Source organism: Grus americana, chromosome 1, assembly GCF_028858705.1.
Source record: "Grus americana isolate bGruAme1 chromosome 1, bGruAme1.mat, whole genome shotgun sequence".
NCBI lineage: Eukaryota > Metazoa > Chordata > Aves > Gruiformes > Gruidae > Grus > Grus americana.
Window position 1 is genome coordinate 126,339,798 of NC_072852.1, and position 25,968 is coordinate 126,365,765.

The 25,968-nt window shown below is 36.3% G+C and overlaps 1 protein-coding gene across 1 annotated transcript in view; it reads left to right on the forward strand.

Moving 5' to 3' along the window:
• Window positions 1-25,968, forward strand: part of CFAP47 (cilia and flagella associated protein 47) — a 362,349-nt gene that overhangs the window by 298,977 nt on the left and 37,404 nt on the right. Inside the window, 2 exon segments of the mRNA XM_054819861.1 lie at window positions 22,549-22,708; window positions 23,338-23,432. Of these exon segments, the coding sequence (XP_054675836.1) occupies window positions 22,549-22,708; window positions 23,338-23,432 (255 nt within the window).

Sequence of the window (25,968 nt, forward strand, 5' to 3'; positions counted from 1 at the left end):
GACGCACTACTCCAGATACTCTCATGATAGCGGAGTAGGGAGGAAGAATCACCTCCCTGGACCTGCTGGTCACGCTTCAGCCCAAGGATATGGTTGGCTTTCTGGTCTGCAAACACACATTGACGAGTCACATTGAGCTTCTCATCAATCAACACCTCCCAATCCTTTTCCTCAGGGCTGTTTTCAGTCTATTCTCTCTATTCATGTGGTTCACATAGGCTTACCTCTCACACCTGTCAAAGTCCTTCTGGATGGCATCCTGTCCCTCCAGTGTGTTGACCATACCACACAGCTTCGTGTCACTGGCAAACTTTCTGAGGATGCACTCAATCCCACTGTCCATATCACTGACAAAGAAGTTAAACATCTTATCAATATTGTAGCTCATGCTTTAAAGTCAGTCAACCCTTAAGGTTTTTCTTAGTCACAATTTAATTTAACTGGCCTGCAGGAGCATTGTGTACTTCAGCTTCATTTTAAGTGTTTTATTTCCCAAATGTTAAGCTTTTTATATATCTATTTCAGTATGATGATCCCTACTCTAACTCTTTTTTTCTCATCTGAAGTAACATCAAATGTTCTTAGAGTCCAGGCTCCTGTGCCAGTGTAAGTAGTCACTGGGCACAGGTATTTAGAAAACAGTCGTAAGACTTTTTTGCAAACCCTTGGTACTCTGTGTGACTGCTATATAGAGGGACTGTGAACAGGAGGGATATGCCATGACTTCCCTTTGGAATTGCGTGTAATGTAGCAGAAACCCTGGTATATTATGCAGGAGTGTCTCTCTTTTTGTCTTGTAACTGTGTAAAACCCAATTCCATATATCAAACTTATACAAGCAAATAATTCCACAATTATCCTCCCAAACAATTAACCTTGCTTGTACATATTTTCCTGAACTCTATGAATTCTTTTGTCTACGTTCTCTACCCACAATTCTATTTGATAACCCATCGATAGATACATATTTCTGCTGCTTTCCAAAAATGTTCTTACACTTCAACCTCAGTTGGAACTGCATGAAATCTCAATCTGAATTGCAATCAGCAAGGAATAGAAAGGAAAGTCAGTTTGGTTTTTTTTTTTTTCTTTTTTGTTTAGTCATTGAGTCCTCAGGACTAGTTGTTTGAATTGGTTAGAAAAGCTGTTGGAGTGTGCTGGGCATGCAGATATTTTTTTTTCTATTTCTTGGTGGAGTCAGTGTTGGCTGGGCTTTAGTTTAGCAGAATACATGATAGCTAGATCCAAAATTCTTGCAGTAGCAGAAAAAAACCTTGCTGAATAAGGAGATTTAACATTTAAGAGGGTCTATGATGTCAGATCAATCCAGAGACCAGTGCCTTTACCAGCACGTGCATAAAAAACATCAGCGCTTACGTAAATATGAACAGCATGGGCAGCCTGGTGCGGTTGCTGGTGTTTGGCTCATTAGGATTGAACTGTGCTGGAAGTACATACACCCACCCTCACTCTATTGATGCACTAACATCCCCCCGCCCCCAGATATTTTGAATATTAGCATGGACTGTTATGTTTCCGCAGTATTTGTGCCTGGCTCCTGGCCTCCTTATCCGGTCACTGGCTCAGACCGTGGGTGTTTCTGGATGCTGGTCTGCTCCTTCTTGCTGGCTAGTACAGCTCAAAGTTGACTAGCAGAACATACACATACATTTGCTCACTTGGCTCACAAGTGCATGTCTCTGGAATCGTAGCACAGATTTAAGTCTGTCCTGTGTGCGTGCTCACTCTGTAGGCCCTTTACCCAGTCACTGGGTCTTTCCAGACGCTGGTCTCCTGCTACTTGCTGGTTAGTCCGACTTGGTATTAGGTAGCAGCGGACACTCAGCCACTCACGCAAAACCCTGTTCTCTCCAATGGCTGGTCTTAGACATAGTCTCTCCAGTAGCTGGCACACAGAGGCTCAGGGTAGGGAGTGTACTTACACAGAAGATATAGGATTTAATAAGAGTCCAACATAGTGATCAAGCCTGAGGCATTGGCGGACAGCTTTACTGGCCAGCACCTGCTTACATGGCTGGCATCTTTTATCCTCTTTTACTTATTCTCCTATGCTTGCTCCTCCCTCATCCACTTTGACCTTTCTCTTTTCCCTCCTGTGTTCTCTCCCCTTAACATCCATAATAGGTTTTGTGCACACTTAATTAATATGATTGGTTCTGTAGTAGGATATGTGATTAATTGAAATAATAGCTGCTAACAGCTGCATTCAGAAGTCAAATTATTCATGATAGGGAAAGATGCATGTGGCTTGTTGAGTTCTGACTGATGTTCTTGAGTCAGTACCATATTTGAGTATGTTTAATTTCAGGCATGTAAGGCAATCCCTAAATAGCAAAGAATTTAAATTTAAACATCTACTTCAGTTGCACTGAAATTACAGGAAATGTAAATGTGTATGTTAGGCATGTATTCTAATTGCTGTGGTGTGAACAGAGGTGGGATTATTTGTGTGTTTAATTATTTTGATAAATGTTTTAGTATGCCAATATCTATATGCTCACTTCAAAATTATATATTTCTCCTTGTTCACAAGATAGAACCTGGATCAATAAAACTGTTCTCTGTAGGGGAGGAATAATTTAATTAAAATGAACATCATATCCTTAGTACTCCACTGCTTTAATTCTCTTCCCTAGATATTTTGTCATACTATTACTAAGATTAACAAATTATTAGAAATGTTTTTTTATGGGAGAGATAACAAAATATTCACATTCTCATTAAAAATTGATATCTTTCAGTTACCAGCATGAATTGGATTTCCTGATTTACTTTTCTTCCACAAAGCCTGAATGATTAGGCAGGACCTATTTTGGTTTGATAAAGCCACTGGGATTATACCTGCCTGAGTGTATTTGCAAAAAGAATGCATATCTTTGGTACCTCTTTACTGTTCATATAAGTCTCAGTAAAAATTGATTTATGTTTTTCTTCTACCTTTTGTGATGCATTCAGGACCTTATTTTCAGCTTTCACAATATTTATGCTGAAACCCTTCCTGTTTAAGTCAAGTTCAGGTTGATACCTTTAGTAACAATCTTGCATCTTACAATAAAATTTAGGTTTAAGCAATATTTTTTTCTTTAAATGCATCACTGATACCAAGCTAAAAAAAGACCCCACCCAAAACCTAAACCAACCCAGGAAAAAAAGAATGTGGGCACTATCTCTGTGTTTGCCGTGTGTGAAAGAGGAGTATGTGCTTCAACTGTAACTCAGTCTCTGCCTCTATTTTAATGTGATGCTTATCCTGCTCATAAATCATGGTATGTAAGACAACAGAGGGGATTTTGATATCAAGTATAGGACATAATTTGGGTATTCTTAGGGAAATGTAGAACAGCTATTTATGTTACAATTAGATGACAGTGTTTGAATCATGACCTTTACTATTACAAGGAATATATCTCACAACCATCGAAGCATGCAACACAAAATTCTTAACTGGACATCAGAGTTTGTTAACAACATACATAAGATGCTTTATTACATTCATAGCCACTTGGTCTAATATCATCTTCTGCTGAGTGGAGGGAAATTGAACTTATTTCTTTGCAAGATAATGATGTCTTTGGAAATGACAACATGTTTAAAGGCTCGTGAGAGCAAAGAGTATTTGACTTTCTGGAACTCTTCTTGCCAGGACTTTAATTTTACCATGCAGTGGTTTATGCCCAAGTGTTTTACACTTCTGATATTACTGTTAATATGCTATTTTAGGTAAAATCTGTAATTGTAAAAATAGATATAATCTTTAAAAAATTAAGTAGGTAGTGAAACTTTACTGATACTTAAGTATTTCCCACCCTTGCATATTGTTAAGGTACTTGATAATTTTATTTTCACAAATCTCCACTTAATTGAGGGAAGGTATTTAACATTGTATTCATTTTAACCCAGAGATACAGAAGTATAGTTATTCTAAAGCTTTCCTATACTAAAGCTATGACTGTTTCAAAATAAAATCTAGACACTTGAAAGGTAAACAGAAACTCTTTTCTCATAATTGTTTGGTGAAGCATTTGGAAAATAATTTTCCTACAAAGGTCTAAAACAAAGCTTAGAATGCAAATTATTCCATGCAACTGTCAAGAAGTCCATGAAACTTCCTGATGTGACTCAAGTTTCTTTATCTATAAATTGGAACTATTAACTTCCTCTTTAAGGTGTGAAATTCAGTCTAGTTAACATATGAGAGGGGTTTTTTTGCAATAGATAACTTATTAAATGCAAATCATGTTATGTGATTGCCTTGTTTGCGTGCTTGTGTTATAAGAATTTTCATGTTAAATATCCTTGTTTTGTACATTGGAGTGAAAACTATAGTAAACAACTTCTAATGTCGAGATGTCTAACTTTTATCTGATTGCTTCACAGGAACTGAAAATCCCTTATAAATAAAATCTTCTTCTCCTTCATCATAGATATTAAGCTGAAACAAAGGTTAATAGCCCTTAAAAATTGATACCTATTAATTACAGGTAGTACTGCCTTTTTCACAATAAGTACTAATAATGTAAACTAATCCCTGAGGTTTGCTGCCGTTTTTATTACCAGTGCTACATACAGCCAGCAGAAACCACAAGCTGAATGGTATGCAGTCCTGTTAGAAGCTGTTACAGCTCCTTTTTTTCTAGCCATTGTATACAATTTTCTCATTTCTATTAAATAGGAAAATAAGAAGTTGATTGTTGTAAAGAACTATTATTCAGACCTGTATGAATAACACATTAAGTTTTCCACATGCACAAACAATTCAGTTTTATCACACACAATAGTGCAAGACCACAATACACACTATAATAGCATGTCAACAGCTGTTGAGGAAATTTTGCGTGATCCGTGTCTTTCCAGCTTGCTTTACATCTCTACAAAATTATCAACTGTATCCTGCTAGTCTTTTATTTGTGTTGATTTGTACCTTCTCCAAATAATAAATGAGTTTTTATGTTATTTTTGTTTCTTGGATCCACAAATTCATCTAATTCTCCCAACTCTGAATTAAGTGGAAATGCTTTTTTTCTTGCTTTTTGGTACCTCTGCCTTTACTTATAGAGTCCCTCCGTTTGGTATACAATGTTAGTTAGCCTGTGTTGCCTTCTGTAGATGGTGTTCATCTTTGCAATACAAGCGTGTTGAAATGACTCAAAACGAGAGTGAGACATTCAGTGATCCCAAACTATTTGCTGACCAAAGAGAATTTTGATGGTCATTCATGTGTTCTACCTCACTCAAAACCAGAATGTTGGTAATGAAGACTATTCACTCTCACAGGCAAAAGCAGTGACTGAAAACAGGTCAATGTTATTCAGTAGCCAAATATAAAATGAAACATGTTTTTAATAATGAGCTTAATCAACTCTCAGAACAATTGTGACAGAAACATGGAGGATTCATCATCACTGGCAAATTTTAAATCAAGCGTATGTGGTTTTTTCTAATTAAATTATCTTGTTCAAAAAGACTTATTGAGACTGAACCTCGATTTTTCAAATGAGTTCTGAGAAATCCTGTGTGTTTAGGTCAAGTTGGATGATCACAATGAGTAAAATGTTTAGCACTGAAGAAATGAAAAAACCTTCTCCATAATTCTGGATAAGTAAACATTCTTTAAACATGCTTGTATTGGTTCAATTAAAATGGCAAAAAATGCTTTGAAATTTCTGAAATAACATTTTCAGAATTTTCATTATATTATTTTGCTCATTTTTTTACTACTTCAGGATTGAAACAGAGCCAAGAAATCAAGTACCATCAATATATATGGACTGTACAATTTTTCTTTTCTTTACACATAACCTTGCAGTCTGTTGCCTCTAAAGAAGCAGCTTTTTTTAAAAAAAAAAGTTTTGTCATCATTAGTCTTTATATAAAAGGAAGATACCTAATAGTGAATTTAAATTTAGAGATCCAATATAATCCCTCAAAAAAAGTCATAGATTGTAGGAAAAATTAACTACTATTTTTTTTTAAGTCTTTTCCACCCTTCTCTCCAACTCATTTCTTCCATATATTAGAAAATAAATTTTTATTTCTCTTGTGAGTTGATGCCAAATGACATCAGTTTGTGCAGTTCTGTTGACTGTCAGCTTTATACACGAGGATTTTTTCTGCCACCTTTTCTTCATTTGACACCTATGACAAACAGCTATTTGGAAAAGCTTTTGTCCCTACATTTGTTCAACGTTTGACTGCAAATCACTTATGCCTTGAGCTGCTTTAGAGACTGTCCCCAACCATATGGAAAGAGAAAATGCTGCTTCTCGTTTTGACAGATTTAAAATGGATAATCCTAATTGATTAAGTCACTTCCATGAAAATTTTCACTCCCAGTTATGTCACCACAAGTTATCATCAGTGAAAGTTACAGTAACTGACCTAAAAAGTCTCCTTCCTGTTCCAGAAAGGTATTGTTTTCATGTAGCTTTATCTACTACTGTATTTTAACTAAATTTTAAAAAAGAATCAGCAATGATGATCTGTATTCTCCCTTCCTGAATCAAAAGAAAAATAACTTGTCTCTTTTACTAAGAACTAAAAATGAACAATTTCTGCAAAAATAAGTAAAAGCTAAATTATAGATATTTGGGGTTTATTTCATGTGAAAATATTGATGTTGGTAGTCATCTGGCTTCCTGAATTATGGATTACATATGATTTCCATTTCTGGATTCACACAGGTGTACAGGATCTGCAGCAACCACCTCTGTTCAGAAACACTGCAGCTCCTATTTACCATTGAGACATCCAAAACCTTTCTTCTCTGTCAGTATGATTCAGAATCATCCTGACAGTGTCAGGATGTAATTTGGGTCCTTGATCCCTTCTGGAATATTTTAATAGTAATTCCTACTTTTAGTGTCATCTTCTCTCTCTCCACTGGGGGTTTTTATTTGATTTTTTTTTTAATCTCCTGCCATAGCAAGTCTTTCCAGTCCAGTTGAGATACTTCTAAGCATTTTGTCCTTTTCTTCTTTTCCTAGAGGTCCCCAAGCATACCTCTCTATATTCCTCTCTGAATTTAAGAGGCCACCAACTCATATATTTATTGGATTTTTTGAATATCGACTATGATTTGCTCTAACGTAGGACTACAGAGTTGATTTTTAACCTTGTTCACACAACAGAAAGCAATGCACAATCCCCAGCAAAGGACTGCTAATTGTCTTTATGGCTGGAAACTCATGCCACATTTCAACTACCCCTCAGGAAACCAGGAGAATCATAATAAATATATTAACCACAGGAATTCAAGGGATAAAATATTATAAGACTTTAATGAAGTCTTAATAAAATTTAAATATGATCTGTATCTATACCTGAGTCTGACAGATGAGTAGCTATGTGCCACATTAACTGATCCAACATAGACTCATAGAATGGATTGGGTTGGAAGGGACCTCAAAGCCCATCTAGTTCCAATCCCCCATCATGGGCAGGGACACCCTCCCCTAGACCAGGTTGCCCAAAGCCCCATCCAACCTGGCCTTGAACACTTCCAGGGATGGGGCATCCACAGCTTCTCTGGGCAACCTGTTCCAGTGCCTCACCACCCTCACAGTAAAGAATTTCTTCTTTATATCTAAATCTAAATTGACCCTCCTTCAGCTTAAACCCATTACCCCTTGTCCTGTCACTACACTCCCTGATAAACAGTCCCTCACCATCTTTCCTGTAGGCCCCTTCAGGTACTGGTAAGCCACAATTAGATCTCCCTGGAGCCGCCTTTTCTCCAGGCTGAACAACCCCAACTCTCTCAGCCTGTCCTCACAGGAGAGGTGCTCCAGCCCTCTGATCAGCTTCGTGGCCCTCCTCTGGACTCACTCCAACAGCTCCATGTCTCTCCTGTACTGGGGCCCCAAATCTTTGTCCCAGATCTTTGCAGTAGGGTTAAAATATTCTGAAAATATATCTAAACTGATCTGTCCTTATGTGATATAAAGACTGAGTAGCAGAGTTGTACATAAATAGCATGTGAGACCACACTGACAATAAAACATGATATTGTGTACACACGAGAATTTTGAGAGTTTGAGAAATAAATTATTTTGTAGTTTGAGACCCATGGACCTAAGACAAGTACAGTATGTATGGGGTATGTCAAAAATCATTACTTGTTAAAAAAAGAACGAGTCAGTGTGAATTACCAGTTTGACCATAAAAATCCAAAATGTCTCTGAAGTAGAAAGGCACTTGGCAGTTTAACATATTTTCTTGCTAGAGAATATTGCTTTTTTGTTTTTTTTTCTTTACTTCCTCTAGGAACAAATTACTGTTCTGTGGTAGTGTTGATAAACTCCGGAGCAGGTTTTGTACATCAATGATCACAGTCAGAACATAAGATGTATTCTTTAAATTGTCATCCTGGACATGTGATTGCTGCCCTCTGTATGAGGCCACTGCAGTAAATCAGTGCCTGCTCCTAAAACTATAATAAAATCCAACAGCAATGACATCCAGGCTATTATTTGACTTCATTTTCTCCTGGACCAAGGAAGTAATGAAAATGACTTGCTAATAAATGTAAAAGAAATGAAGGTTCTTTGTCTTCTCTGAGGGATTTTCTTTTCCTACATAATCTTTTATAAACTGAGTCCCAAAACCTTATTTTCAGAGTGCATGACTTTTTTTTTTTCTTTTTCACCTGCATTATGCCATAAGAAACATCTTGAACTCATAGATAGCATTAGGAAGAGAAGACTGCTTGGTTTAAGTATGAGCTTACATATTACTCTTGCTGTTAATGCATCATATGCTATTTCCATGGAAAGTCCACGATACATCTAAAACCAAATAAGCAAACAGAACTGTTTTGCAGCTGATATTACTTTATATGTGTAGCATATAAAACACAGTAGAACAAAGGTTTTGAAAGGTTTATTTTGCTGTCTGAGAGAAAGATACTACTCAAAATTGTGAAACAAAACTTCTATAGAGAGAAGTAACTAGAGGGCGATGGAAGTCTCAAGTCTGGAGGATATTCTCTGAAGATATCAGCTCCTAGCCAAAACGCAAATACTTCAGTTGCATTGCAGCAATATTCTGGCTAACCTTTGAATATTCTACCTATTAGGACAAGGACAAATAAATTCGATCTGTGAGTAGGAGAAAAGTTTTGGTTAAGGGGACAACTTTTAAAATAGTTCATGTAAAGGCTGAACCCCAGCTCTAAAAAAACATTGTTCTGCCTAAGGATTTTGAGTGAAATGCAAGTAATCTAGAATTGTCTTTTGTATTTTTTGCTCTTCTGCTTTGTAGGTAGGAGCTTGACCATATATTTTCGTTTAAGCTGATTTCTTTTCTTTTCAGGCTGAATAATAGTTGTAACTAATTTCTTCAGAATGTTTGAATATAGAGATTATCTGCCGACAAGTTTCAGGGGTTAACATTGAGGCTGGCATTGCCACATGTTGGGCTTTAGGATGTTGCACACATAACACAGTGGGCAAAAGGGTACATTAGTGGAGCACAACAATTCTTGTTTGTCTACTTTGACAGGGTAACAAAAATTATTTTTAGTCCAGTTACAAAATTACTAGCATTCATAGTCAACAATAATACAGAAAAGCTTCTGTTAACATAGTTAAAATTGTTACATAGAAAAACTTTCCTATTATCTACCCTTTTTTCTGGTGTAATGCTCATCCTTCTGGTCTCCCTCTGGGTCTTAAGCTTGACAGCATCAGTCCTCCCCAGGTGCAGAGGTTGGATGGGGATGTCAGAGAGCTGTCAATGCCCCAACTTCTTTGCTTCGAGGGCTGGTAAAGTGTTTGTTCCTCAACAGTTTTGGGATCTGGCTGGATTTATTTTTATGCATTATCATAACACAATCTGCATAAGTGAACTTTCTCATTACTGGTTCTCCATTATTCGGTTTTCTATTCTCTGCTTTATCTAAACTGGTTTAACAAGATTGTATTCCTGTAGTGACCGTTGTGATTTGTGATTACAGTTTTGGATACCTGGTACCAACCTGTGCTTACGCTCTTGCGATTTTTTTATTCTACTATCATAGATAATTCAGTCTGAACAGATGTTTACTCATATCTCTATGAACTCAAAATATCCTAAACCAAATCTGACTGCTAAATAATTGCTATCATGAATAAAAAGTTAAATCAAGTTATGCAAAGACAAATGTCAGTCAAATGCTTTGACCCTGCCTTGTAAGGCCACTAAAAAGCCTTTTAATAGTAATGGAAAGAAACCATATTTACTGGGCTACAGAAGCATTCCCTCCAGTAGAAACAATATTCCTACTACGGGAGGTATTTAGGTATGAAATACATCTAGCATATTGTGGGTTCTGTCATTCACAGAAATACTGTTTTGCAACACAAGTCAAATTAATGGGCAAAAGTTACTTTTTAAGAGGGATTCTTCTTACCAACTTTGTCTGTTTTCTTGAGTACTAAGAAACCAAAAAAACCCAAACTGTGTAAAGCTCAATTCCACCTTACTACAGAAATCTGTAAATCTTGAATGATGAAGAGTATAAATATGTAGACTATGGAAATGCATAAGCCAGGAAATATATATATATATGTGACTCTCAGCGGAGAATAATAGCTAAAGTGGCTGTTTCAAAAGTTTATAAACTATGTCAAGGAAACAACTTTGGAAAAGACAAAAGTGCTGAGTAATGATTCTGTCCCAATCACTTACAAGAGTCAGTTGGAGACACATATATATATATATGTTTGCAGTTACTGCCTGCTGTATGAAGCGTGATATGTCTCCTGGAAACTTGTAACAAGCAGTACAATTTTTGGTTCTATATAAAAAGTAGGAGGATGTAACAGCACTGGTGTCATTACTGATTTCACAACACTTTGCAGATTTTGATTAAAATCTGCCATAGCTTCAGAACTTCACTCTGCTTTCAGAGATCAGAATAAGAGATACGTATATACAAGAAAAGTTTAAAATGAAAGTAAAAATATATCTGTCAAAAATAATCAGATATTTGACATATGTCAAAAATTCAATTACGCCTGAACTGAAGCAATTACAGTTTCCTTTCAACCATGGATTCAAGACTTTTTGTGTGTATTTGGGTCTAGAAAAAAGATTAAGAAAAGGGGAAGCTGTCATAGTCTTAATTTACTTGCTAGTACTTTATCTTGGGGTAACATGAACTTTCTTTAAGAGAGAACAGATAAAGTTTGGTGGTTTTCTTGTGGCTGGGCACTAAAAAGTCAGTCATGCTTGTTTACAAAGCATATGACATTTCTTGTGTGGCTCTTGCATTTTCAAAATATTTGTGTGGTTATTTTCTAGTTTTTGTTAAGATTTTAGGCTGGTAGACTGTTTTGTTATATACAGAACACATTTAATTCACTGTAGCAGAAGGGGAGAGAGTTTGAGTGGGACGTAGTTTTCCCATTACCACAGTAGGGCAGAACATGTAAGATCCTGTTTCTGAAAAATATGACTATCTATTCCTTCACTCACCTCAGCAATCCCTCTCCATCCACACTGTGTTTCTGATCTTTATATCATTATTTATCAATTAATTTTTTTTGTCTTTTGAGAATTTTGAGAATATCAGAATTATATTTAAATGTGTTCAGCAATAAAATGAAAATTTAGTTAAGGAAGGACCAATTGACCTAATGTAACTGAGTTTTTACTTGCCTATTTTTTAATGTGTCGCAACTAAAATAATTCAGAGAAAAGATGTATTGATACATCTTTTACAGTGCTGATGTAGAAGAGATTTTGCATTTTTTCCTTTGACTTTGCAGTATGCCTCCTGCTTTCTGTGACTTTGGATCTGGGACATTACTGTGCTGCAGACCTTTAGATTTTGGATTCCTGGATGCTCTCACAAAATTTTATCAACATAAAATTGTCATCAGAGAAACAAGGGTGATAAACAGTTTTCAAATGTATAAAATAGTCAAAGGAAGATGGGATAGATCTACTGTCTATCACATTATTGGAAGGAAAAAATAGATTTGGAAGGAAAAAGCAAGAGAAACCATGGTGGGTGCCAGCCCACCATATAGTTAGTATAATATAACTTTTACTACTGTCATTCCTGATTATTCTTCTTCACTCCTTACTCTTATCTATTTGGCATTCCCTCTGCCAAATGACTTCTGTATAATGCAGTCTGGCCTCCTCCACTCATTCTGCTCACTGCCATAGCATCATTTTGCAAGTTACTGTCTGTGCCTGTTACCCTTTTCCTGGTCCCTCAGGTGTTTTGTCTGTTTGTTTTTCCCCTCCTATTGCTCTCTATTCCCTATCTTTACAATAATTTTCCTTCTCTGAAGTGTATCATCTTATGTGTTTCCCTGTGCTGCTACTCAACCTTTCTTTCTTACTGTTCTCATCTCCTGCCATTCAGGTGTGTCTTTTCCCAATGTGCTGACCAACTGAATTTCTGTAAAGCGAACACAAAATCCATCATCATAGCGCCTCTGAAGGGAAATCGCAAAGGTACTCCATGCCGCCAAGACAAATACATAAGATAACAGCGGAGATGGAAAATATAATTGGATGTGGCATGTATATGAATGGCAGGCAATTTTTTTTTTTTTTTATTTTATTTTTTTTTTTTTTTTTAGATTTAACAGGTCTGTAACACTCTCCCAAAGTCAAAATTGCAGGTACCAGAATTTTGGAGATAAGAGGGATATTCTGTGATAAACCAGTTTAGGAGGTTATGTACTTTCTGTATTACTGCAGAACATTCTTACACCAAATTTGATAATCAGATGTGATATGGAAATGATGTAGATGTTCTGAAATATACCAAGTGATAATCTTATACTTGGGATTAAAGAAATTATTGCACATTTATCCTCAATAAGACAGTGTGATCTACATGATCTCTGTTACATGTAATTTTTAAAGTTTTCTCAGAGTTAAAGATCATAAGTGTAATGTTTCTTGTTTTGGTTATTACCAAATAAGTGAATCATTGTACTTAGAAACATTTTTTCCCTCAGTGTGCTTAACCCTTGTCAGCTTAGTTGTTACTGCACTTCAATGATAAATAAATGTAATTGGTATTTCTGTCAAAATAATGTTTTTGATTTTGGCTGCAACTGCACTATAGGCTATTAGTTAGAGAACAATAATTTTATAAATGAAAAGGAAACTTTATGCTTGGCCTTTTAGACATGCTTCATTTAAAAACAAAATAAATTGCATTAAATAAAACCACATATTTAATTACTGAGTCCTGTTCTCAATCCATTTATTTTAATCTAAACAGCAAATGTTTAACTTGTATGCATTATTTTGTACCAGAAACAAATTCTTCTAAATTAAATCTCTTAATGAAATAAGCCAGAAAGACTCTGGCAGAAGTATACAAAATTGTATTAAAACAAGATTCATAAAATGGCAAACAAATCTTATAAACATGCTGTATCTAATACATTTTATTGTGTGCTTATGATAGTGATGATGTGAAGCCTTTCAGTTAAAGACTCAAACATTCATTACTTTATTTGTGCCATTTATTTTTTAAGGCAGCTTCTCAAGTTTTAACCATTCATTTGTGAAATTGTTTATTAGCATCTGAGCTGCATACTCATGACTTAACTTCTTCAGCTGAGAAACGCAGCAGCTCAGGGGGGATCTTATTAATGCATATAAATACCAGAAGGGAAGGTGCAAAAAGGATGGAGCCAGGCTCTTCTCAGTGGTGCCCAGTGACAGGAAGCACAGGAACATCCATCTGAGCATAAGAGAGTACTTTTGTTTTTAACTGTGAAGGTGACCAAGCACTGGAACAGGTTACCCAGAGAAGTTGTGGAGTCTCCATCCTTGGAAGTGTTCAAAAGCCTTCATGGACATGGTCCTGGGCAACCAGCTTTAGGTGACCCTGCTTGAGCAGGGGGGTTGGACCACATGTCTGCCAGAGGTCCCTTCCAACTTCAACCGTTCTATGATTTTGTGAAGCTTTCAGGAGCAGGGGAAAGAACTCTAACTTTTGGTGGGACAACCCATAATTCAGGATGCAGAGAGTCCTCCTAGAAATACAATCATTGTGGATCATCTGTGAAAGGAATCTCTCTTGCATCCCACCTACCTAAATAAACTGTACTGAGGGAAGGAAAATGGTGATTTAAACATTAAAAAGCAGGATGAGTTTAATTTAACCTTTGTATTTAACCTTTAATTTAACCTTTGTATATAAGTTGAACTAACTTGAAGTGCATTACATTCCATTTTCTTTGTCCCAGAGAAGATGCAAATAGTTTTTTTAGCATAGCATATGCACCCTGAGAAACCATAAAGTTATACTTTATGAATTTTGTGTTTCATGTCTGAGAGGACATGAAAGCCTGAGCAACCAATTATCTTCCTGGTTAATTTCAAATATAGAAAAAAAACCATTCAGAACTTCACTGAAACATGGCTCAAAACACATGACTAACTGACATTTTAATAATGCATGTGCCCTTCAAATATTCATCTTGAGATGGTAAAGTTTGTTTCATATCTTCCTCAGAGATGCAAGTCGTTCATCTCAGAATACTTTTTTTTGTATAAATACATAGAACTATGGAACAGCTCAGGTTGGGAGGGACCTCAAAGATCATCTGGTCCAACCTTTTGTGGACAAGAGAGTCTAGATGACATTATCTAGCACTCTGTCCAGTCCTGTCTTGAAAACCTCCAGTGATAGGAACACCACCATGTCCCTGGAGAGGTTGTTCCAGGCATTGATTGTTCTCACAATAAACCTCTCCCAGTGCAACTTGTACCCATTGCCCCTTGTCCTCTCCATGTGGCTCCTTGTGAAGATAGCCTCTATTCTCTTTGTAAATGCCCTTTAAGTACTAGAAAACTCTGATAAGGTCCCCCCTGAGCCAGGATGAAAAGATCTAACTCCTTCAGTCTTTCCTCATGAGGCAGGTTCTCCAGCCCTTTGATCATCTTTGTGGCTGTCCTTTGGACCCTCTCCAGTCTGTTCACATATTTTTTGATTTGTGAGAACCAGAACTGCACACAGTACTCCAGGTGTGGCCTGACAAATGCTGAATAGAGGAGGATGATCATGTCTGTGTCTCTGCTAGTAGTGTTCCCCTGTAGATGCAGCCCAGGATCCGATTTGCCTTTGTTGGTGCAGCAGTGCACTGCTGAGCCACGTTCAGCTGGCTGTCCACCAGGACCCCCAGGTCCCTTTCAGCTGGGCTGTTGGCTGCTCCTCAGACACATCAGATCCTAGCTTGTACTGGGCTCTTTGGTTATGTCGTCCCAGGTGCAGGGCCTTGCACTTGTCTTTGCTGAACTTCATGCAGTTCTTGCCAGCCTGCTTTTCCAGCCTGTCCAGGTCTCTCTGTGAGTTGGCTCTCCTTTCTGTCCACCTCACTAGTTTAGCATCGTCAGCAAGCTCGGTGAGAACCTCTGCCTTGTCAGTATTATATGTAACTAGTTTCCCTGCCCTGTTTAGCAATGGGATTGTCCACTCTGTGCGTCCGCTTACTACTCCGATATCTGAAGAACCTTTTATTGTTGTTCTTGATATTTTTGGCCAATTTCAGTTCTAACTGAGCCTTAGCCTTCCTGAAGGCATTTCTGCATGCCCTAGTAAGGTTCTTGTAATCCTTGATGGATATTTGGCTGCCTTTCCATAGCTGGTATGCTGCTGCTTTCCTTTTAACCCCACCCACAAGCTATTTCTTAAGCCGGGATGATCTCTTGTTCTACCTTCTTCCTTTCCCTCATAGGAGGTGCACTGTTCTTCATATCACCTGGAATTCATTAAGATAAGTGTCTGCATCTGGCTTAGCAAACAAGAATGTATTTTATATGTATTCTTAAAAGCAGAAACAAGACAAAGCATAGTGATCTATCATGATCACAGAATTGCAGAATCAGAGAACTGTTTAGGTGGTAAAGAACCTCTTGAGAACATCTTGCCCATTCAACCCCTCCCTTGTTCAAGCAGGGTCATCTAAAGCAGGTTGTCCAGGACCATGCCCAGTCAAGTTTTTAATATCTCCACAGATAGAGAGTGTTGGCTGCCAATTCAGAAAATTTTATTCATATTTACTCATTGAGACTGACTAATTATAATACCACTGTAGCAAAACTAACACAGACTGTTGCATTCTTACAGTTTATTACTTGGAACCCATAGCAAGGGACTGTGATCGTGTTTTGCTAAAAGAGAATAAAAAATTCAAGCTGCCTCATTAGAAGCACTAAAAAAAAAAAGAAGAAAAAGATGCAAACAAAAATGAACTCACCCTTAGTAACAGTTGAATAGCACTGAGCTACTTTTGTAAGAGCTGCTACAAAAAAAAATCTTTGCCTTCATATGTGAGCCAGGCTTTTATCTCTTCTAGCAGGTGAAAATAAATGAAGAATACCTAGGCCTGACTTTCATTATGTATTTCAGATACTTACTGGAGTGCTGGCAATATATCACTCTTTACTGCCTGATATCAGTCCTTTTCTGGATGAGTTCCTTGAGAAAGAATTAGCAATTCTTCCCCAGTAGCAGCTGCTGTCTTTCAATATTTTGGAGGTTGCCCTTTCCAGATTCTGAAGATAATGGTACAAACCAGACCTGATTATACTGGGTTGACATTTATATGGCCAATGCTAATTTTAGCAGGGCCATCTGTGGTTTTAACTGAAATGATTCTATACTAATAATTTTAATGGAGAAACTATCAAGACAAAAAAACAAACATAAGTTCCCACTCTTAAATCATTCCCCGTCAGACTTCAACAAGACATAGTGAGCTCTGCCTTATCTCTTTTTTTCAATAGAAGAATCTGAACTGAGTGCGATTCTTCTGGGTACAATCAATGGGAGGCACTCTGAGATGCTACAGATTTAACAGCAATGCATCAAGAAGATAGTCCTTTCAACATCTAGAAAATCTGCCATCAATGTACCTTACTAATATGAAAAATACATGGCTTTAAGTTTAGATGAGAGGATAATGATTCCTTTCAAAGATATTGCAGGATATTTTGCTCATTGTCATCACAATTTTATCAGTGTGGTACTGCCTGGGATGCTTGCTACTATAGAGGCAACAAACACATTTTTACCCTCTGTATTCCTTTCAAATAAAATCCTAGCTATGGGGATCCACTGCTTCATTACTTTAATTAATTTTAGCTCTCACAGTGCTGTGCTTTCTAGGGCTGACATAGAAATTACACAGAACTCAACCGCAGTGCAGTGACCCATAGAAGTGAAGCAGAGAATTTGAATTACACTAATTTTGATTTCATTATCTAATTCAGTTCTGAGTTCTAGGCTCAAGTGTCAAAGGATGTGGTACTCAAAGATTCTTTTACAGAATCAGTGCTCTCCACCGGCCTTTGGAAGCAAGGCAAGGCTTAAAAACAGGTTACCTAAAAAAGAAACAAGGGAGGACACAAATCTCTGCATGTTTCTCTGTAAGGCAGTCAACTCTAATTGCAGCCCTTGGTTTGAATCAGATACCTTCAGTCTTTCAAATGGTCAGTTGAGCTTACTCTGCTATCACTGTTTCCTAATGGCCTGTAGGACAGTGACATAGAAGTAGGGTATTGTCAAAATCTGGCCCAAAGCTTTTTTACCAAACGTGATACAGCTTTATTCTGAAAAGGGCCTCGCTATGGATTTCTTATGAAGAATTTGTGGATACTCATTGCAGTATAAATACTTACATTAAGATAAAGGATGAGCCACTGGGATCAGTTCCTGGTATCCCTACCAGAGTACTTGAGGTCCACAGGCAAACAGGAGCAACTTGGTTGGTAATGCTAATTTGTATTAAAGTTGTCCACACAGATATTATTGTCTATTGTGCCAGCAGTTGCTGGCCCACATTCTGTAAATGAGAAGGAGAAAGAGAAGCACGAAACAATGTGTGGTTTTTGCAAATAGGTCTATTTCATCTATCTTATTAAGTAGGCAAAATGATAAGAAAATAAATCTGTACTAGCAGTTAATGATCAGTTGGTTAGTTGACAGCTGCAGGGAAGCCCAGTGATATAAAAATTACGGTCATTATGAACAGCTTCTACTAGGAAGATTTTTTTATTAAAAATGTGAACACATTCTGTTTCAACAGTGATATTATAAAATTTGTCTTTTCATGATTTTTAATAACCAATTTTCTGCCAGAATGACCCAGAATGCTATCATATGGGTTCTGTATTAAAATTTATTTTAAAAATCAAGGCACAATGTACTGTAACAGTAAGCTACAGTTCAAAGAGTATATGCAATGCATATATAGTGTAACTAGGTATTAGTTTACAATTTGTTCTATTATTTGTCATATGTTAAAAGAGTTGCAATTTAAATTAGTAAAACACTATTCTTAATTATAACTTTTGAAAAGATTTGATTGTTTTCCAGGTTGGTTTTTGTTTGCTTGTTTTGCTTTGTTTTGTTTTGTTTTAAGTTGCAAATCATCCAGAGTATATTATTTTGGCAAAACACTAGAGACCACAAATTAGCTTGAACAGCTACTTGGATATTTTGCGATCAGTAAGATGCTGATGTAGCTGCAATTTGTTATTTGCAGTGTATGGACATCACTGTAGAGGGCATGGGGAGGGAATAAATTCTTGATATTCCCAGCAGAATACATGAGACATGGACAAATAGGAGCAACTTGATCAGTCATGCTGATTTGTACTAAAATTGCTCACATACATCCTATTGTCTGCTGTGTCAGTAGGTGTACTGATGAAAGAGCTGGGATGGTGTTTTCCTGCACAGATGGGAAAAGGTGGGGGAGTGTTTTTAAAGAACAAAGTGAGTTGTGGGGACCTGAAGTTGCTCTTGCACTTTTGAGGGAATGGAGAAGGTCCTCTGTCCTTCACAGCCCTTCCACAACTTGAGGAGCAGCCAGCCACAAGGACCTAGAAGGACAACATTCAAGGCCAGGTTGGACAAGGCTCTGAGCAACCTGATCTAGGTGAAGATGTCCCGGTTCATGGCAAGGGTGATTGGACTAGGTGACCTTTAAAGGTTCCTTCCAACCCAAACTATTCTATGATTCTATGACAAAAGAGAGAAAAAACCCAAGAAGGAAATAGCTACAAACCACAGATAGACTCATGCAGTGTTGAAGTGGAATAGATGTGCCTGCGCGCGCGCGTGTGTGTGTATAACTGTATATAATGACCTCTCTGTGTATATGCACAGAACACATAGTATATATGCAGTTATATATATACACATATATAAGTATACTGTTAAGGAATTAAAGATCTCTGTGATGGGAATGTTTAGAGGACTGACAAAGTAGGCCATTTTTAAACTTTAAAACAAAACTACATTTATTAACAATAAACTTCATGCTAATGAGTAATTCTTACACACTGATAATCACTATTACTACATGTATAAAAGTCTTATTCCTTAACAATCATATCCTAAATTAGCAATAAGTATAGAATGCCATGAAGTTTATGCCATGTAGCTAGCAATGATGGTCTGGGTCCTTGATGATTCTTCATCATGGAGGTCAAAGTGATCAGACTTGAGAGAGAAGAACGACTCTGATGTGGGAAGCTGGAACTGGTCTTGTCAACTTTCTTCTCCATCTTTCCTTGGTCATTGCCAGTGCTTTATCTTTCTTGCCCCCTCCACCTCCAAAGGGAAATCTCAACTGATCCCCGTGCTGTTTATTTTGGTTTTGCTTTTACTAATCATCCTTCTTGTGTATTCAGCAGGATATTCTGCCTCTTTGCTGTCCCTTCTGCTTACCTTTGTGCCTCATTTTGCAACTTCCGCTACCTGGATACCTCCTACATACAACTTCATATGTCTTTGCCCTGTTGGTGGTCACATCGCTCACGAACTTAATTAAAATGCCTATGCATTGTGTTTGGATGTGCCATAATGGTGTTTCAAAGTGCTCGCTGTTGTTGATTACACTGTTTTGGTATGCGTGTATTTGGATTCAAGGCAATCTAATTGCAAATATATCCTGAAGAATACACTTCTAATTTAAAGACATTACAGGCCTCTGCCTTAACTACATCAGAGTAGGCCCAAAGTGGGGAAATCCCAGCGAAGAGCTGCCTCTTCTCTCACAGAGGGAGAATATCGCATCAGTGCTGTAGCTGACTTCTGTTCCAGAGGGATGGATTCTAGTTCAGATGCTTTCAGAAGCATGGCAACAATGTGTGTGGTCAGCTTAGTTATTTCAGATTTTGGATTAAAAAATCAGATGCTAATTTTTACAGGTTTTCAAAAACCCCTTTGACCACATTATTGCCAACAATATGTGTATATACAGTATATCCTTTAAATCTTGGGTATGTACTTGATAGATAATGTATCAAATAGGGAGATTAAGATCTAAAGAAAAATCTTAAATCTTTATTAAAACAAAAAAAGAAGAAATATAATTTATATTTTTCATCTAGATATTAGCATTTTTAATGGATTTTTAATGAGGACATTTTCAAGCTATTTCAAGATACAAGACTTTTCAAGTAATTATTTCAAAGACAAATTGCTCATGCCATGATGGACTTCTATGAATACACAAAAATTAAGTAATTACAAGTGCAAAGCAATTGGTTAATTTCCATAACTACTGCATGATAAACCTCTTGCTTACAGAAATCCAGATGTATTTAGGTAAGAATTCCCTACTGGTTTTAGAATCCATAATAATGTGAGGTAGTGGTCTGTATTTGAGGTCTTGAGGCATTGTTACTTAAAAGAGGCAGAAATCCTGCAGACGGAATGGTTTGTCTTTAAATAATCCCAACCTTCCTAATTAAGATTGATTTTCCAATCTTAATTTGGTTAGTTTATTTTAAGTTAAGATTGTTTCTAGCTTAAAGCTTTACAGCTACAGAACCACATTGACTCCAATGGGGTTATATGCTATAGGAGGTACCTACATAACACCGTATAAGGTAATGATTCATAAAGGTAATTAGTCTGGACAGGGCATTTTATTAATTTAAATATGCTGTTAATCTACCCAAGCTACTTTGGGTATCTTTATTCAAGGTTGCTCTTTGTGTTGAAGGAATCAATGATAGCAACAACAGATTGTGAGGTAGCAATAGAAGTTGCAATTCCAGTAGACTTTATAATTAAATGCTAGCAGAGGATTGGTGCAGATGAGGAGTCCTGACTTTTGTTCTGTGTCTTGGAGAGCTGTCTTTCAAACCCTTCAAACCCTTCTCTCCCACCTGACCTTTTTTGCTTCTGTCCATTCCCATCTGTCATCATTTTCCTTTGTCTCCCTACACATCCACTTTCATTTCCAAACTTCCATACATCCACTTCTTTTTTATATTTTTTCCTTCCCAAGACTGCATGACAATTTTCTTATCACCCACTCTGCTGCAGCTCTCAGCATCGACGTCTTCACCCTCAAGCCACTTAGGCTGTAGGAAGGTGAACAATTGGAGCACGAGATAAAGTTTCCCTGATGACATTTTTTGAGCGCACAGCAGCCTGTGGTTATCAGCAGAAGCAATCGCAGGGAGCGTGCTGCTTGTCCCATGCATACTAACTTAAGCGGACGCAGTCATTCTCAGGGAATGACACTCGCAGACCTGTATTAGCATATACGCATTGTAGCAGGCATGAAAAATTATGACGAAAATGGATTCAAAACTTCATGTAGTAGTTACTCATAGTTAAGAGATTTTTCTACAGACAGAATTAAAGCAGAAATCCTAACCCCAAGATGTCAGTTCCACCAAATTTCAATAATTCTTTTCAAAGCAAGGAGCTTGATAGTGAAAAGACTGTATGATTTAGTTTTTCTACTTTGTGTAATTTTTCTGTAACTTTATTTCTAAAATAGCTGGAACACACCCTGAGGTAGATCTTCTGACACTTGGCAGGCTGACAAGTTATTGGAAAAATGCCCTTAAAAATGTAATGTATCAGGCCACCTTCATTATAGACAACATAGTTTTATTTTTTTTTATAGCAGCAAAATCAATCAGATGAAAAATTATACAGAAAAGACATGACTTGTATAACAATCATGTAAATTCTTTCAAATACATTTCAATTATGTCTTGAACATGAACAATTGCTTTTGGATTGGCCTTTTTTATGCAGTGTTACTCTCTTATGTTGCAACCCACAGATGCTCAAAAACATGACTTAGGCCCTAGAAAATCATGGAATTGACTTATATATATTACAAATGATCTTTGAATATAAAATGTGGGATGTTCAATTAATCATGCTTGGTTTGTTTTGAGCCTTCAGAGTCTGGGTCTCACTTGAAAATTTTATCAGTAAGTAGAAGTCTAAAATAACATTTTATGTGAATTCCTCTATTCAGGACATTGAATCTAAAAGTACCTTCTTACAGGAAGCCAGGCCACAAAAGCTACTATAAGATGAGATTTGGCTGTAGCAAGAGCAGGGTAAAGTGAAATTTGTTATCATAGGGAGAACAGTACACTATGATAAAATATTAAATAGTGTATAAAAAAAAAAAAAAACCACCAAAAAACCCCACCAAAACAAACAAACAAAAAAAAGAGTAAAATTATATAAATATTTTTCAAAGCTTTCAAAATACCATAACCATCTGTTCTATCTTACAGGAACCCGATTAGCTCCAAAAGAAAAACTGGACATCCCAGTGTTATTCATGCCAGATACAATGAAAATGTATGAGGCTGTGGTGGTAATTAATGTAATGAGGGAAAATGGTGAAAACTGGCCTTATGAGGATTCTGCTGAATCAGATAAAGACTTAAAGAGGTAATTTATTCTAATAGGGGAAAAAAAAAAAAAAGTAGTTGAGGATACTCCATTCTGTCATGATTTTCCCCTTTGGATATTTGTGTGTAGCTTTCAAGGTCAATCAAGTGTCTGATTTTGAAGGCAATAGGTATCCAAAATAAGCTTTTAATATACCCTGCAAAGCATGCAGATTTAGGGTAGGACTTTTATCTGTTTCAATAGCTACCTTTTCTAACTATAAATAAAGAAAAGTACTAGCTGCAAGTGCAGTTATGGGTATTAGGCAAATGAAAGCTCTTAGATACCCCTAATTTTGGGGCTAATAATGATTCTCCTGTAGATATGTTTATGTAATGCATAAACTGCATAAACTTTGTTTCAGTGTAGACATGATGTAGGAGAGAGCATATCAGGCCAAATGTTCTTATATCCTGACAGAATAATATCTCAAGACATTAAACTAAGTGGATGTAAATTATTGCTGATTTGGTTGGATTTTATTTCATATATTTCTTAGATATGTTTAACATTATAGAACACAGTAAAATGGAGTCTCACCTTTCCAACAACTCTTAAGTCTAGATTACTTTGGAAAAAAAATCTCAGCAGTCTATCACAATGATACTCTTCACTTATTTTCCAAGCAGTGTTACTGTAGGAGAGAATGGGGGAATTCAGGGAATACTCTGGATCTATCCAGTTCATGGAATACCTGAAGCACCGCAGCAGAAATTAGTTCCAGGTAGGTAATGATTGAAAAAAACTCGAATAATAAATTTAAGAAAATTACATAGTCATTTGTATTCTTACCTGCTTGATCATGAGAATTTGCAGTAGTAGTTTGCTACATCTTAATAAAAGACAACATTACATATTAAAAATAAAATCTCCTTTTCCAGCCTACAAAACAATTCTAGAACTATTATTTTGTTCTCATTGTGGATAAAAAGAGCGAGGAGCAGTAGAAAATCTCAAGGCTTGTGTCCTTCCACGTCCCAGTTAATGCTGAGTTAGACAATTGAAGGCAAATCAAACAAAAGTCTGACACAAGGGTAGATTTCTGCTTGCACACTCATAACACCCTCTGGAGAGTTTACAGGGTACAAAATGTTGGATTAGATGTCCGCCATTTCTCCCAGCCTTGAATTTAACTCCTTAATCAAAACCAGAATATGGAGTAATGTGAGTAGCAGTAAGTTTGCCACTTGCTCCTGAGAAGTAAACTTGTAAGATGACCAACATTCATAGGGGTTTTTGTTGGTGCTTATTTTTGGGATAGTAAATGTTTATAGATTTGATGCACCTATTTTTTAAAGGGGTGATATAATCCTAGAATTGTGAAACAGAAATTGTGAACAGCTTTTTAAATCTATAAACTCGATGAAACTACAGCTCAAGGTGTAGATGAGGGACAATTTTACACCAACTTCTCTTTTCATCTTGTCTTTTGATGAGTGAATATAATACCTTTCTACACTAAATAGGCTAAGGTACAGGAATAACTTCTGGAAAACTATAGAAATAGTTATTTTTACTGTCAATTTGATTTGCTTAAGGATGCTTTACTTGCAGACAAATAGCAATGATGTGGTATTAATTAGAGCTTTCATCTCCTTAATTTTCACTTTAATACCTTAAGGAATGAAGCAGAATATTATCATGCAATCAACTGTTCCCCAAAATGACAGTTTTAATGAGTCTCATTAGCATTAAAACTATGTATATTGATGTGAATATTTGTTGTGTTATTTAAAGCTGTTATATAATTCACTGACAGACTTTGCGATAAATCTCCCTTTTATCGGGCTGTTGTTTTCAGTAGGTATAGAGGTTATGAATTAAAACTGTTAGCATTCATAAATTGCTTAAATGACATCATTTCTGTATATGATCAGAAACTTAAGTAATGTCTAATCTTAAGTAATTTTAATTTCCTAAATGCTTCTTTAAAACAGAAAAACTAAACTGTAGAATATTTATATCTGTTTTATCCACTAGTTTATGTCAGTAAATGTATGTAATGCATACAAGGAGCATTGTAATAATTTTGAATACATGTCTTTTTGACCATAAACATGTTATGTTGGGCTATTTTTTTTTTTCCTAAGGAAATACTAGATCTTTCATTAAAAAATGACCTGGAAAACTGAAATACCTGTTTGTAAGTGTATTTAGGAAACAAATTCCAGTCCTGCCTTGATTCTGAAAGTCCATGGTTTTCAGTTATAAACAGACTTTTAAAAAGTGCTGTTGTAAGATATGAATCCAAAGCAGGTAATTTACAAGAAACCTACTTTGTGTTTAAATCATTGTTTTTAACAATGATCGGAATAGTATTGTCATTTCTTTTAATGCAGACATTTATTAAAATTGCCTGGAGGCTACAAGCTGTTATGTCAAAAACCAAAGCTGCTTTGCTAGTATATTAGGCCATTCATCTTTTGTGTCATTCTTATTCGCATCTTAATATACTTAAACTTCTAGAAGTCACTTGGCTTAGTATCTCATGAGACCAATTAAAATGATCAGTGGTCACAACCCATGTAGTACATGTTAAGTAGATTACAACTTGGCTATCTTATAAAAGTGATTACAAATAGAGAATCATCCAGAATATATATTTTTTTTAATTCTTGTAAAGTCAAAACAGTATACAATAATTTAGATTGGAAAGGACAATTGGAGGTTATCTAATCCAACCCCCTGCTCAAAGCCAGGTCTAATTAGGTCAGGTTGCTCTTGGACTTGTCCAGTCAAATCCCACAGGGATCTGGTTTTTATCCAAAAATGTTACTTAGCCACTTGGGAAAAAGAAAATGTAGAATCATTTCTGGTAGTAAGATGAGCTGTGGAATAGACAATGATGAAGACACAACATGTGCACTCAGTAATCTGAAATTGGTGTAATGCAGACAATGTCATTTATTCTTAAATATAAGGACATGTGTCTTGAAAAAAATGTGGGTTTAAGTATTTCAGTAACTGTCCCTCATGGAAATGCTTAGAGGAGAGCTATAGAAATTACTTAAACCTTGTTAAACAGGAAAAGACCAAGGAACCAAAAGGGTTGTTTGTTTGTTTGTTTGTTTTAATCGAGGAAATTACTTGAACTTGATGTGAAATTATCAATTTTTCAAAATAAAGATAGTGAAACAAGCTCCAGAACTGAAAATTGAAGCTAAATAAACATGATATAGAAGTAAGGGTTTCATTGCTTTTTTAAAAAAACATTTTACATAATTACTTACCAAGATATGTTTCTAAATTATTTATCATTA